The 16,187-nt window shown below is 44.3% G+C and overlaps 1 protein-coding gene across 4 annotated transcripts in view; it reads right to left on the bottom strand.

The window, feature by feature from the left end:
- The window catches only part of CEP112 (centrosomal protein 112), a 299,121-nt gene that overhangs the window by 135,324 nt on the left and 147,610 nt on the right, over positions 1-16,187 (bottom strand). For all 4 annotated transcript variants that reach the window (XM_043443432.1, XM_043443639.1, XM_043443510.1 and 1 more), the window contains one exon: positions 14,708-14,890. In XM_043443432.1, the coding sequence (XP_043299367.1) occupies positions 14,708-14,890 (183 nt within the window). The remainder of the gene's footprint in view (positions 1-14,707; positions 14,891-16,187) is intronic.

Genomic DNA, 16,187 nt, shown 5'->3' with positions numbered 1-16,187 from the left:
AGGGTGACAGAGGATAAGATGGTTGGATGGCATCACTAACTCAATGGACATGAACCTGAGCAAACTCCAGGATCCAGGAGGTGGTAAAGGACAGGGAAGCCTGTTGTGCTGTAGTCCATGGCATCACAAAGAGTCAGTCATGACTGAGCGACTGAACAACAATGTAAAACAGGTGCACATGATCTTAAGAAATCTTTCTAATGGATTAAAAGTAAAATTTACCCTGAATTATTATTAGAAAAAAAATTTTTTTAATCACTTCTTACTTTGAAGTGGACTTAGATCTATGTTCTAGGTTTGTAATTATCCTAAACTACTTAGCTGGTTACTCAATGACTTGGCTCAAGATAACGTTTATCGTTCAGGAGCTTACTGAGCAAAGGCAATGTTGAAATCTGCTTTCAGAAAGGACTTTTTTTTTTTTTAGATCAATAATCGGATGAGGGGAAATATTTGAATGCAAATTAAGTCACTGTTACGCATTACGTTGTTTTCCTTCTCTAACGAAGTGAATCTAGTTAAACGCCTAGACTTCCCTCCCCTGCAATGCACTTGTGCACATTAACCTGCAAGAAGAACACGGAGCGGAAGACAGGCTGCTTCTTCAATCCTTCTCGCCAAATCTTAAGCGATACCAATCAGCCAAACATCTCGCTGACAGTCATGAGGCTGCCGTCTTAATTAACTGGTGATGTTCGTGACTGAGGACCCAGATGATGAGGCTGTTTTTCCGTGTGCTGAACTGGCTGGGCCCCCACGAGCCTGTCCCGCAGTGACATCTACACTGAATACAAATCAGACGGCGCAGCCTCAAATCTGTGTCGCGGCTCTCGTTTCCAATTCGAGAGCTGTACCGTAATCACAAGCTTCTGTGGATGAAAGGAAACCAGCTCTCTGAATATTAGCTAATGCCACATTTGCAAGTCCTGAAGAGATCTGTGCCGTTAAAAAAAAAAATAGATCATTTCGCGTGAACCTATATATATGAATTGCTTTGTTCTGCTCAACTGATAGACGCAATGCCTGTGCTGGGATTAAACCCTTTTCATCATAAAACCTCATCTGGTTCGGAGTCCAAGTCCATCAAACCTTTTTCCTTTAAAGTCCCGCCTTTGATTCTACATCAATTTATTCAAACCGCAGCTGGGTGGCTGAAAACGAAAGGACAGCCTCATTTAAACCAACCATGTTCCCAACTTGAAAGAAGGGCTATAATTAAAAAAATGGGCATAAAAGAATGGAAATGGGATAATATTTTTTAATGGTAGTTCAAAGGCCGACAGATGTCAGAGCCTTTGAAGATGTCTGTACACTGAGCAAGGAGTTGCCATAAAAGAGCCTGCCTGAGAGGTGAAGCAGCTTTGTAATGGCTGAAAAAGCCCTTGCAGACACATCCTTGTGTTTTTAATTTGTCAGAGTTTCTGCAGTATTTTCTGATTAATGACACACGATTATAACTGCATAGCAGACATATTTTTATCCTCGGCTAAATGAATCGTTTATCCCACATTCTTTCAGAACTAGATAAGAAGAGGGCCCTATCCTAGGAAGCCCCAATCTGTTCCGATCTCTTCACATATTTATGCTAATTTTGTGGGACTGGCCAAATCCAGAGCTAGGACATGTTGCCAGCTTTTGTTCTCTTAATAGTCTGTTGCTGGTAACGTTGCGATGCACATGTGGTCGTCAGAACCCGATTCACTACAGTTCCATTCTTTTCATGTACATGGAACAATATGTGCTTGAATAATTAATTTGTGCACCAAGTCATGTCAAACTAAATTAATGTTTAAAAACATTCCTGCACTCAATCTAAACAACCACGGGCTGCCACAGGGTTTCAGAAGAGAAAAGAGTTGCTTAGGGGGAAAAACTGCAGCCATAACTACAGTATGATGTTAATGCCGCTGAAAAGGGGCTCGAATGCTGCATGGAAAACGCTGGGGAGGCTGCCATGGGGGTTCCTGCTGGTTCCGACACGTCAGTCTGATTTGTCCTGTGAAATGGCCTCACGGTGCTCAGGGAGGCTGAGTACACATCACTGGTGAACAGCAGCGGGATGAAGGCTTTCCCACCAACGGCCTCGCCTGTGATTGCTCTCAGGACCAGGTGCATGGCCGTGAGAGCTCATGGGCTTTGAAGTCACACGGTCTGCGTGCAAGCCCCAGCCCTCCAATGACGCCCCCACACTGCGTGGCCTGTCCTTTCTGTAAAAACTGACATAGTACCTGCATCCTCCAGAAAGCGTCTGAGGCACACAACACTCTACTCAATGCTCTTTCTCAAAATAATGAGACACACGAAAACATAAAACTAGGTCCCGTCCAGTTGAAAATGCTTCTTTCTAGAGAGACATGTCTGTGGAGCTCATCTGCAGGCCCCGAGCACACACCCTTCTGCCCCAGAAGCGGACCTCAGGCCCCGTCCTGCAAGCGCAAGCTCGGAGGCTGAGGCACCAGGGCCGGGGGCGCAGGCAGGAGGACTGAGCGGCACCCCGGCCCGCACGCGGCACTTGCAGGCGGGGGCCCTGGGTCCCCACGAGGACAGGTGCGTCCCGGCGAGGGGCGGCTTCCTCTCCCGGGGCTCCAGAGACCACCTGGGCGCTGCTACCGAGTGCACTGGACCCAGTGCAGGTGAAGCTCCCCCCAACCGCCCCCGTCATAGGCCCTGCGCCACTCCCCCCCTTCACTGGCCCCCAGCCCAGCGATGTCCCAGCGGGACGCGCTCGTCCTATGCCCATTCCTCTCGGGTCTGCTGTCCACGCTCCCCACCGTTAGATCACCCCCTTCCTCCGCGTGATGGACTCCACGTTGAGGAGAGCTATGTGACTAGGAACGACCTCGTGACGAGACAAGGCTGACCGTCCCCTCCCCTCCTGCTGCTCAGATCTCCCATTCTCTGGAGGTTTCCCGTCACCTTCAGGCACGCACAGCCTCCTGACCCGGCCCGAGGCGCGGATCATCAGGGACCCGCTCGGGTAAAGAAATGGGAGACATGGACAGCATGAACCCCAGCAGGGACCAGGGTGGAGGGAGGCCTGCTCAGACTGCTCCTCATGGTAGAAAGCATTTACAGGCACTGATCACACCACGCCTTCTGTTCGATGGTTTTCCTGTTTTAATCTGCAGAGTGAATCTCTATTCAGTAAAAACGCTCAGTGCACAGGCCGTCTCCCTGAATGTGACCTTTCAGATCACCCCCAGACGCCGTGTCCGCACACTCCAGGCTCTGTCTCCCCGACACGGGGTCAGGGCGCCTCTGTCACTTCACTGTACTTCGCTGGCCTGCTCGAAGCGGCCCTGAGGTCTGTCTGCCAGTTTCCACGCTGGTATTGTTAGTAGTTCCTCGCACACACGGCAGGCATGGCAGGCAGGTTGGCAAGGTTTCCAGAGAGCAGGAAGGAGCCAGGAGGGTAAGGCTCACCTCCCCCAGAGAGGGGCAGCCAAGGGCCCGGAGGGACCCAATTAGCTCACCACCGATAGTGGTGTCATTGGCAGAAGGTGCCCTCGTGGAGACTGTGGGCCAGGCACTGTCCTGGCGACGGGCGTTCCCGTGTCTCTGCCCCACGCAGCCAGGCCCTGTCCTCAGCAGCCCCTCTGTCCTGGGATCCCCTCTGGGCTCCCCACCCCGTCATGAGGATGCACACAGCCCTGTCTGTCCACAGACAGTGAGCAGGGTGCACTGTGGTCAACATGCCCCGTCCACCACAGGGCTGACACGTGGCAGGGGCTCGCAGGTGATATGACTGACCGCGTGGGGTTCCAGACGTGGGGTGTGACCAGCAGAAATGCGAAGTCGGCAACTCAGGCTCACATGCCAGTGGGCGGGCTAGACTGCCATGACCAGCCCCTTTGATGCATGTCCAGGAAGAACTTGATTGCTGCATCCGGGCCCATGCTTTATTTGTTACTCCTATGCCAGTGATGTCTGAATCTGCTTCTGGAATCTCCACCTGCACTTCCAGCTCGTCTGACGCCTCTCCCTCTGGACACTGAAGGTGCAGCTCAAGCCTGGCCTGGCAGTGACACAACCCCAGCTTTTGCTCCCTCCTCATGGTCCTCAGGGTCGACACCTCATCTAGTTAGCTGTGCTGTTCAGTCGCTCAGCCGTGTCCGACTATTTGTGACCCCATGGACTGCAGCACGTCAGGCCTCCCTGTCCCTCACTATCTCCCAGAATTTGCTCAGTTCATCTCCACTGAGTTGGTGATGCTATCTGACCATCTCGGTGCATCTAGTAAGCTACTCGAACCAAAGCCCTAAAGAAACCCTCTTTCCCTCACCCCCAAAGCGTACCCGCCAGCACATCCTCCTGACTCAAGTACACGTGGCACAGACACGCAGGACTCTCCACAACAGCCGCAGTGGCCTTTTAGAAGCAGGGGTCAGATCATGTCACCTACTGCCCCAAAACGTCTGCTTGTCTTCCAATCACGTGGTAGACGTGCTTGTCTTCCAATCACAACATAAATGGGCAACGTTCATGTGGCAAGCCCTCCTCAAGTGTCCACCCCATCCCCGAGGCCTGCACAGAACAGCACTCAAAAGGCCTTTCCATAGGAAATGAGTCAAGGTGAAGTCATAAGGAAATTCCATATACATAATTCTGCCTAATTTTGACAGACAGGAAAACATATGTGGAAGTTAATTTGATTTATATAATATCCAAGTGTCACCATTACAAGTGTTCAAGTCACAGGGTTCCATTTGTCAGTATCAACATGGAACAATGAGATTTCAAAAAGCAATCAGGATAGTCAACAATAATGATTTTCATGAGAAGATTTACTCCACTATTCCTGTTTCTGAAGTGACTTTTTCCTAATTTTAGTTGAAGGATAATTGCTTTACAACACTGCTGGTTTCTGCCATACATCAACATGAATCAGCCACAGGTACACACGTGTCCAGGCTTCCCTGGGGGCTCAGCTGGTAAAGAATCCGCCTGCAATGCAGGAGACCTGGGTTCCATCCCTGCCTTGGGAAGATGCCCTGGAAAAGGGCATGGCAACCCACTCCACTACTCTTGGCTGGAGAATCCCATGGACAGAGGAGCCTGACGGGCTCCAGTCCACAGGGTCGCAGAGAGTCGGACACGACAGAGCGACTGAGCACACTCATACACATGTGCCCTCCTCCGGAGCGTTCTTCCCACCTCCCAGCCCGTCCGGCCCCCTGCACGGCGACAGCGCCAGCTTGCGCTCCCTGGGTCACACAGCAAATCCCAACTGGCTGGCTGTTTCACGTTTGCTTGTGTGTTCTTCTAAGGAGCACCAACGTGATGGCAATAGACTACAATGTCTGCTGCATGTCACTGAACGGGATGGAGAGGTGAACGTGCCTGAGCCCATCCCCTCACTTCTCAAAGCCTGAACCAGCATGACTGGCTTCAAGGGGCCGGGACACGCCACACCCTTGGAGCTCAGGCCTTTTCTCTAACACCAGCTTTGGCAGTAATTTCTGAGTAAACGAAGAACCGATGTTTTCCACCCCCAAGCTTCCTTCACCCTGTGCACACGCCAGTGTCACTTTATCTCGATCTGTTGTGAAATGTGCCCCAAAAGGGAGAACAACGTTTACATGACAAAAATCAGGAAGCATTTGGTGAACACATGCGTTCTGTGTGTTAAATGACATCTTTGCAAATAACAAAGTAAATAAGGTCCCACTTGACCCTAGGGGTCTGGGGTTTGCTTCATTAATAAATACTGACTTATGGAGTAAGCTTAAGATGAATGAATCATCAGTTTAATTTTAACCTTTTTGAGACCTACAACTTTTAAGTCCTTACTGGAAAACTGCCTTGTTTTAAGATGCTAGGCCTGGCTGGACCACTCTCTGTGTTCACTGACAGCTCCTCTGTACCACAGAGTAATAATGTCAGTGGGACACACACACACACACACACACGCCCTGAAACCACTGCAGCAGCTGCCCCCACTAACAAGGAAAGAGACCCCAGGTCCAGGCCACATACTTCAGCAAACTTCATTCTCTGAGGACACCATTAACTCATTCTCAAATATTACCTTCAGGCTTTGACTTCACACCCAAGGAAAAACAAATCCAAATGAAAGGGAAAAATAACACACATTTTCAAACCCTGCAGGTCTGTGTACTGTTTCTTTATGATTTCCTGGGGTCTTTCCCCAACATCTTAGGATACAAATATCCAAAAGTACTCGAGAGGTCAGGTAACAGCTTAAAATGATTGCTAGAACAAGTGACGAAAAATAATTTTCACTAAATTTTAATACTTGTTTTGATGGAAAAATATTGCATCAAGTTCCACATTAATCCACCAGTTAGGTCTCAATGAAACCACTTTTTATTATCCTAGTTTCCTTCTAATGACAATATTTTTCAAAGGTTTTCTTTCCATAAATACTAAAGAAATTTGAAAATAGGCTATTATTTTCATGTAACGCTTGCTTCCTCAAACTGGAGTGTACGGTCTCCCCAGCAGAAATATCTGTTCTTTTTCTCAGGGAAAATGCTCAGGCATTAAATAGCCTCTGCGTCACGCGACCAGGTGCTGTTCCAATCAGTCCTGACCGGGGACACAGCGACAATGCAATGAGCTTCAGTCTGCAGCTCTTTGAACGTGTGATGACATCACCATTTAGCCAGTCATTTCCTGCACTCCGCCTTCAACCTCTCCATCACAAAAAATTACCTCAAATATACCAGCAAAGACATCAGGGATGTCTCTTAGAGAACTGGGTCAGAAACCCAAGAATGGCTTTTCCGAGACCTCAAGGAAGAGGAGCGACTCACCCACTGTCCCGCAGTGATTTCACTCACACGGAGGTGAGCAGAGGGAAGGGCAGCACGCTAAAAATAACCCAACGGGAACGAATTTCCCAGGGTGGAATAGCCTTTATCGCTGGAGTATTTTATGTGTTTAAAAAAAAAAAAACAAAAAAACTCTGAAAAGTTTTCATTTTGACCAAAGTTACTCTAGAATTCAGCTCAAACTGCATCAACATAAATTGCTTTTGAAGATTCTAAACAAAACACGCTTTCTAATTGCTCCTTGTATTTCTATCAGGAAAGTCTCCAGATTTGAACTTCCTAAACCACCTCGACCTCATTTCTTAGAAGGCTTTGACTAGCTGCTGCCATGTAACAGGATCCTTACATGGATTCCTTTATGGAAAAAATGCTAACATTGAAGGCTTTGAGATTTAAAAAGCCACTCTACTGAAAGGTATGAATCATATCTGATATTTCAAATTAGTATGTGCATATAACAGACATTTATCTATAATAAACCATTCACAACCAACCGTATTTCGCCAGAATTAGATGTAAACTCCTAGGCAACTTTTTATAAGGACTGGTAAATCCCACTGAGATGCAAGCCTACTGGATTCTTACACTGGACATACCTTCTTATTGCAGTAATAATGTGGAAACCAAAAGTGAACCCATTTCAAAAACATACTAATTTTTCCATCCTACAAGTTCTAAAATTTGTGGGAAGGATTTCTACTCCAAATAAAATGCTAAGAAATGCACATCTCTTCAGAGTTGTACTTGTCTCTGACGAGAGACATGGTCATGGCTGTGACTTTGGAGAAAGACTGAAACCACTGGCTAAGACCCGACTTGGATTTACATAGCCTGAGTTATGGGTAATCAGTGCTTTAAATCCTGCAACGTACTAAGGACCCAAAATTGAAAACACAGTGGAAGGTAAGCAGGATAAATGGAGTTCAGAGACAGCAAGCTCCTCCACAGCAGTGAGTGGGCAGGGGCCCTGGCTGTGAGCCCAGCGACATTACCAGGCCTGGTGGCTTGGGCGACTCACTGTGCCTTCAGAGTCTGCCCTCATCAGGAAAGGGAAACACATTTTCTGACCCAGGTGACAAGGTCAAAACCACTTCCAAATAGGAAATCTAACCTTCGTGGCGGGCTGGAGGGCTGAATGAGATAAAGCAGTGGGAAGGACCAAGGAGGGAGCTTGGCGCACAGGAAGCACACAATGGGTATTTGTTGATAAGGCTTCTGTTAAAACGCACACAAGCGTAGATTCAGTGTTGTTCCAGGAGGTATGCGGACTAGTTACAACTCTGCAGCCGGTCAAGTGCAGCAAATCACTGAGAGAAATGCAAATGGAGATGTGGGTCTCCGCCCGGAAACAAAGGTCCCAGTGTCTGCCACGCCCGGTGGAGTCACACGACTCTTCCTTTCTCCACATCCAAGCCTCTCCAGAAATCTAAAACCTACCTCGGAAGAGGCTGTGAGATGAAGAGCGAGCACTGAATTAAGGTCAAGAAGTTCTGGTTTGCTAATTCTGTGACCTTGGGCAAGATAACGACCTTGGAACCACACATGTTCTTTACGTATAAAATGAAAATAACTGGCTGCGGCCATCTCTTCAGATGACTTAATCTGAGATGTAGACACTCAGTGAGCTCCTAAGATTCCGTCTGTCAGAACACGCCACGAGTACAGACTGTGCTCCCATGAAACCACCCACCTTCACCATCACAGAGCGATCACCTTAGATCTCCCATTGCAAATATCTCTAGCATTTAATTACTATTCTTCAGGAACAATTTATATATTTCTTTAAAAATCCAGTAAGTATAATGAGAACAAAGGACAGATTTTTTTAAAGCAACCATTGTTGATGATATAAAGTCATTAATGCAAAGAGAATACTTTATATGTTATTATTTGGAAGGTTTGTCTTAAAAAGGAATATTCTTTATCTAACAGTGGACCACATGCCATGGAATGTGGTTTCCATGGTAACTGCCACATTTTTAAAAATATGCACAGGATTGAAGATACACTGTGTAACTATGATAAATGGATCATTCTTAGAGAAATCACTTTCCTTGTCTCAACCTGTCTCTGTTTTTTAAGCTTAATATAATTTTCTCCACAATGAAAACCAAGTTGAATGATTTATATAGTTTAATTATAGGTATATATGCTACTTTTGTGCTTTAAGATGAAAATAATTACAGAATTTTAGAATTCATATGAAAAAGAAAGCCGGTGATCTACCAAAAATGTAGCTTTACTTGAAATGGCATCTTTCCCTATTTTCTCCTAATTAAGCACCTAAGAAATAGTATTTTTACACACAGTAACATACACAATAATACATTAGTGCAAAGATCTTATTAGTCCACAGGCAGCACTCTTAGGCTCCTCACCACTGGACATTAATAAAACGAGATCTTCGCGTCAATGCAACTGTTTCCGAATATAAGAAGGACCTTTGCCCTATTTGGAAAATTCTGAATAACCTGAATTTTTGGTGTCAGAAAAAGAATATATCCCCCACAGGCTTTTAAACATGGTTTAGTTGGGAATACCTCTATTTATATTTTAAACAAGCACCAAAAGTTCCTCGGCTATCTTAAATAAAGCATTTCAATAATACTATATAACTTCATGTAAAAAAAAAAATGGAAAATTTTAGCACGTGGTTTTACCCCAAGTCTACTAAAAAAAAAAGTCTTCTTTTCTTTTTGAAAAATGAAGAGAATTGTTAAAAATGTTTTCCCACCAACGCCTCTGATGCCTGGCATTGGGCATGCCGTCCACCGCAGCAGAGCACACTTGGTACACGATTAAGCTCAGAGTGCCCCGCCCCTACCCCGACACATGCCGTGCGTGTATCAGGGACCAGCACTACGTGTGGGCATGCACGCTGAGCCCTGGGCCCCCTTGAGGTGACTGAACATCCCTGAGGAGAAGAGGGGAGCACAGAAGCGGGGGAGCACGAGCAGCCACAGCCTCGTTACAGGGGTGGGGGGGTTGGTTGACGTAATTCGATTTATCCAAGCAACCAGTCCAGAGTCCAGCCTGACCCAAAGAAATAAAAATATCTACTACCCCGAAACAAAGCAGATGATATCAGTGAAAAAATACTGATATGAAACACGACTTTGGTTATGCAGGTAGGGAGTGAACCATTTTAATGCAGGTACAAACATCCTGTGCTCCCGGACCAAATTACCATTTGATTTATTATTTACTACAGTTTTCCATAGTATCAATTCAGAGGACAAGAGAATCAGATGTAAGGAAGAGAGCAACACCTGGAAATTAACATTAGGGCATTGACTTTTAAAGAATTTTCAATTTCAGCCAAGTTTCTAATTTTAGCACCCTAGCGATCTTTCATAAGGGTTTCTGGAATAGTCATGTAGTGACAGTATAGAAATTTTTAAGCTTGTGACTTAAAATATGCTTTCTTATGATTCATAATATCTACAAAATTGGATCTCTCAAAGCAGCTGTGTTTTTTGATGTTGAAGATAATGACATTATCCATAAATTAAAATGAAAATTTAGCACATTAAAATAAACCTGCTAATTATGTTTTTCCCACTGGGTTTTTTTCTCAAATGTTTTAACACCTACAGAGCACCATCAGTTACACTAGTCAGTACCTTTCATATTAAGCCCTGTATCTTAAATTCCTCTCAGAACTGAGAGCTAGAAAATAATGAACTGGTATGACCTCTTACATTAGATCCTTATGCTTGCACGATTCATCATGTTTTACTCTTCACTTCAGCTTCCAGGCAAGCTCTGAGCTAAAACTTGTACTTAGCTGGAGCATGTTCTTTAAAAGTATGGATTTTCTGATGTGGTTAATATCATTCATTGCTTAAGTATTATTTTCAGCTATATTTCTCCTGTATAAGTATGTGTTTATCATAAAATGCTGCCTCAAATCCTTTTTAAAAGTGCTTGGAATACAAAGAAATTAAAATCAAATGTTTTCAATAGAAAAAGTGCCAGCCCCCTCAAAGCCCAGAGGCCCCATACAGGTGCAACAATAGCGCTCACAACACACGCACTGTTCAAGTCACCCTCAGAGTGATCTTTGAAGAATAACAGCCCGTGCCGAACCCACTGCACACATGCAGCCCGTTTATGAATGACATCTCCTGCTCTGAAGGTCTTTCCTTTTTCCAACGTGTTACACCCTCGGGGACATACCAGACTGAACATCTTAAACAATGGGGGAAGACTGCATTTTAGCAAATGTAAGTATCACGACATAAAGTAGCCCATCGCTGAAGACCAAGGAATTATGAAGATATAATTGTTAAAATTGTCTATTATAAATATCTTTTTCGGAAAAGTTTTTAAAGCAGAAGAGAGAAAGAAGAGGAGATCTAAAGCCCGCACATTTTAGAATCAGTAATAGCACATAGCCGCTTACTAAGTCAATACGGCAAAATCCAGATGTTCCATCTTTTACGCAAAACTGTTCCTCTTACAACCACGGTTCTCAGTTCAGGGAGTCGAGAAAGACATCAGGATGCCAGGGTCGGGCTAGACCCGTTTCATGATGACTGCTCTGCAGTCTACACGTGGTGGCACCCAGCAGCCTCTGTGTCACCCGCACCCCTCTCATGTCCGCACCTCAGCAGCTGTCCCCAGACGGTGACAGCCCCTGGGCGGACCACGAAGCCACTCTGGGACGGTCTCTGCGGGGCTCACGTATACCGTTCACTTAGGCAGCAAACCTCAGAGATCAAGCAATCCTTGAGTGGTTCCGGGTACTAAAAGCACGCCAAGGGATCAAGGAATCTATGTCCTGCTTTTCCTCAATTTCCAGGGGCAAACTGCAGACATTCTTTTACTACACTGCAGTTCAAAAGCAAAACAAGAATTACATGAGGACTACCACATCAGACAAAGGTTTCCTAAGATGATCGCAACAAAACTATGTATCACCTTTATATTAAGAAATACGATGGAATCAGGCAAATCACTCACCAGAGGACCGTCAATAAGTGGGATCTGGCAAGTGAGAAATATTTGCTAATGAGGTTGTGAATTTCTGTATGTCTTGACATCTACTGATGTCCCTCAGGGACATACCAGACTGAACATCTTATACGAAGGGGGAAGACAGTGTGCATTTTAGCAAATATAAGTATCACAACGTAAACTAGCCCATCACTGAAAACCAAGGAATTATAATAAAAAATATATGCATAGACTAATTAGCTCAATGCACCAAATAAAATGAGAAATGGTTAACTGTCCTTAATGGTATTACTGTATCTTGTCGTTTCTCTATAAAACAGAAATTGCTAGAATAACGACACACTTACAATAACTATACAGCACCTTCACTGAGAGGAGCTCCCGGTTGTCATGGTTCACCTCGAGGCAGATGTCTGTACTTTGTAACACTGGTTTTCTTATTAGTACACAACGTATTACATGGTCAAAAGGAGCCAAAAGTGGATTTTTTAACACATTGCCTGCACTCAAGAATCTGATGGATGAAAAGCAGCCGACAAAGCCGCATGCCCCAAACAGATAATCCCCTGGAGCTCTCTCGGTCAAGGTTCCCACTGGTCCTTTTTACAAAATGGCCTCCACAGCTGCCGACCTGAACCGAGCATCCAGCGCCTCCCCAGCCTCAGACAGAACACCGCACAGCCGCCGTCTACAGCAGGCCTGCGGCTCCCGCATCAAACCACTAAGCGGCCATTTTTAAAAGGCATCTGCTATTTCTTAAAAACATATGTCACTTTGGGCTTTTTTTGAAATGTAATTCAGAACCTAAAAGGTATTATACATTAGATTATTTAGACCACAATCATGAAAAGATATAGTTGGAAAATTTAGGACTTACCTGAGGAAACTGAATTAATAGCCCCAATAAATAGCCAAAAATGAATACAAGTTGTTAGCATTTTGGTATATGTGATTAGATTTTTTAAAATATAACTTATTGACAAGAGCTTTTTTAAAAATATGTTCGCTAAAAACAATTTAGTATAGCTTCTGCAGAAAATCATTTTTCATTTTGATCCAGAATGCATTTAGCCTAAGTTTCCATTGCTCCCTCGCATTCCTGGGACAGCAATTCCAATTATTCCAAGAAAGACAGAAAATGTGAGAAATACAGTCATATGTTACAGTGTTTGAGGAGGTCAGATTAGTACTTCAATTAGAAGAAATTCAATTGATGACATTATTATACTCTCCCCATGGCTTAATTGTATATCTAACGATTCCAAAATCTCCCTTTTGTTGTCATTGAATGAACCGCACCCTACACATGGTAGACACGACACACGCAAAACCACAAAGATTCCCTCTAAATTTGGCCTGTTTGTGTCGGCTTTCTAAAACACCACGAAAATAGTTAGAAGTTGGATAAATTAATGTTTTTCAGTGTATCAATTATTCTACCATGCAAACAGACCCTACACTGGCTCAGAAATCAAATACCTTCTCAAAGAGACAATAGTAAGGCTTCACTCATCTTCGAAGGAGACTGTAAGTGTGAAAACATCCTTAATAAACTGCATGACCGACCCTCAAAAGACCAGCATGTGCCTTATGAAGGCTCTAATGAAGTCGGTGCAGAAACACAGCACACGTTGATTTCACAGGAACCACCTGCCTATGCTGGTCCCATGGCTGCTACAATGACTACCTCTTAGTTAACAAAGCCCACAAAACAAATTCACCTAATTTTCCTAGAAATCCATATTATTGACCAAAAAAAAAAAAAAGTCTGTGCCGAGTATATTCATATTGCCTCCATCGTTATCCGAAAGTAAAAGACAACTCAAGGTCAAATGAAAGCGACCAACAACTCCTATTCTTTGCCTCCTGCCTCCCGCCCTGACTCGAGATCCAACACCTTACTTAATCAGTAGAATTTGTACATTCAGATAATTATAAAATTGTTTAAACACATCTTATAACAAATAGGTCTATCTCATTTGCTTAAAAATTATATTATTTGGGGAGGAATGTATCTGAGGAGAAGCTTGTGAGGGGTGTGTATGATATGGTGAGATTTCAATGAGAAAGGGGTATTTAGACCTTGTGGATGATATGGTCTTGTTAGAAGAGAAAATTATCTTTTTATTGTTACCAATTGCTCTTCAATTTTTCTTTAATGAAATTTCACAGCGACCTCCCCAAGAGGACACACTAAAGGCCTTTGATTATATATACCCTAAACAGTGTGTCCTACCACAAAGAAACACACCCAATAAGATTTTTTTTTCATCTGAAATTTATAAAGATAATTTTCCATGCTGACAGTGCACATTTCATCCATAAGTTTGAAGAGTCAAATGCTACCACAGCTGGGGGTTATTCTGCCAAATGGCTTCCAACAGGGACTACAGAGATGAGGCTGGGAGGCGTGTGTATGCGCATGTAGGAGAAAGCGACAGACCTGGTGGGAAACAGCCCTTCTCTGGAGGCATTTTTATCAATTATCATCTCAGTAATCTAATCAAATATAGAGTCTAAAGGAAAAAAGCAACACTAGGAAGGAAAAGCAAATATTAAAACAGCTGCTTGATTACCTACAGAGATTAAAACAAAAAGCAAGGAGTGAGGCTGATAACATTTCCTAGGGATTTGCTAAGGCTGAGGGGAGGGGTAAGGGGCAGATACCTTAAAAAAAAATCCATCATGAAAGGAACTGAGACAAGATTATAAAAAAGGGGCCAAGTTATAGCACGCCATGGGATTTTTAATCTGGCTACCTGTGGTTTCTGTAGTTAAAGCCTTATTCATCCCCCCAAAAAGGGGGGTAGGGAGAAAACAACAAAAAATCACATTTATATGTCAGTTTTGCAAATGATCAAATAGCGTGCACCAACAAGAATAATAAGAAAACATGAAACGCTGATGACTGTTTAAAATGGATACCCGTTTTATCAAATATCATTGGTAATTACCTGTGAGTCTCGTTTCTTGAACTCTTGGATTTGATTTTCGTGCTCCATATTGGCAGCGCGGAGCTGATTCTCCAGATTTCCGACTTCCCGTTCGTGGTCTCGGACTAGGCTCTCCTTCTCCGCGTTATGCTGCTGTAATAGGTGCGTCTTCTCCTGTTCATGCTCCAGCTTCAGCTCTACTATCTGATTGGACAATGAGGACAGTTCATCAACAGAACATCCTTGTCGTCATGACAACTCATGGACAGCTTAATTTTTCTCTAATTTGCCCAAGTTGAAAATTTTATTTTTTGCGTCATCATTACCTCACCCTTAAAATACTCTCATTGGGTGTGGGGGTGGATTTTATCTAAATCTCCCAATATTCAAGACGGTTGGGAATATTCAGCAAATCCTTCTGCAATCTGTTGACACAAATGCCTGAATATTGAAAAAAAAAATTATGTCGAATGCTAGGTATCTCCTCCCCAAGAATTTGGGTATCACTGACCAGCAACGGTTGTAAATGGTTAATAGTCAGTACGCTTTGCTTTTTTGCTTAAATACATACATGTAAAAAGCAGCAATTAAATCGGTCTGTTTTCTTTATGGTTTTCAAATAAAAGATCGAAGCTAAATACGCATCTGGATTATTGTATATACAGTTGTCTTTCTTAAAATAAAATGATAAATCTCAAAGCTCTATTATCTCGTTGTCAGCCACGGGACACCAACACAAACAGATGTGGTGTGCTCCAGGGGGCACCTGCTGCGCCGCCAGCCCGCGCCATGATTTCATAAAAAGCACGCCATTCTCAGGGTGCTTTCCCAGTCCACTCCACGCTGGAGACGGTGACCTTGGCCGGTCTGAGCCGCGCCCCGCTAGACTGAGTGGCAGCCGGAGACCGAGGGCCTGGTCGCCGCAGCTTTGATACTAATCCTCCAGGCCGCACACAATGGCACCCTACCTGGCCCGCACACTATAGCCGGCCAGGCTGCCTTTGAAGCAGGTGCTGAATGGGGACTGCAGGACGCCAGCCTCCCCAGTGAACTCCAGGCCACACAGCTGCACGGAACAGTCACTTGGATTTTTCTTCAGTTTTGGTGGATTTCAGGGGGAATAACTGCTGTTATCGAGAATATGTGGCGTTATATTCGGCGTGAGAATCCATCTTCAAAAAAGCTAACAGTAGGAGCCTGCTCCAAATCGATCTAGTCTCGTGCACTGAGTCACCAGACCACCTTATCTTAAAGCTATAGCATTCATTTCTCCAGGCGTGCAGCCTGCACCACCCTTCAGGAGCTGTTTTCTCTGGAGATTTACCACTCTTGCCCTCTAACTGCAAATTAAGAAACAAAACGCAGATTAAAAGTGCTTTTAAATGTAGGTTTCAAAACGGTTTGGTTATTGTGATTTTCTTTGAGAGTGGGAAAATCAACAATCAATTCCTGACCACTCATTCATTTTTTCTACTATTTAGAAGAAAGTGTCCTAATTCTC

Source organism: Cervus canadensis, chromosome 1 (assembly GCF_019320065.1).
Source record: "Cervus canadensis isolate Bull #8, Minnesota chromosome 1, ASM1932006v1, whole genome shotgun sequence".
Classification (NCBI taxonomy): Eukaryota; Metazoa; Chordata; class Mammalia; order Artiodactyla; family Cervidae; genus Cervus; species Cervus canadensis.
This window is presented reverse-complemented; position numbering and strand designations above follow the sequence as displayed.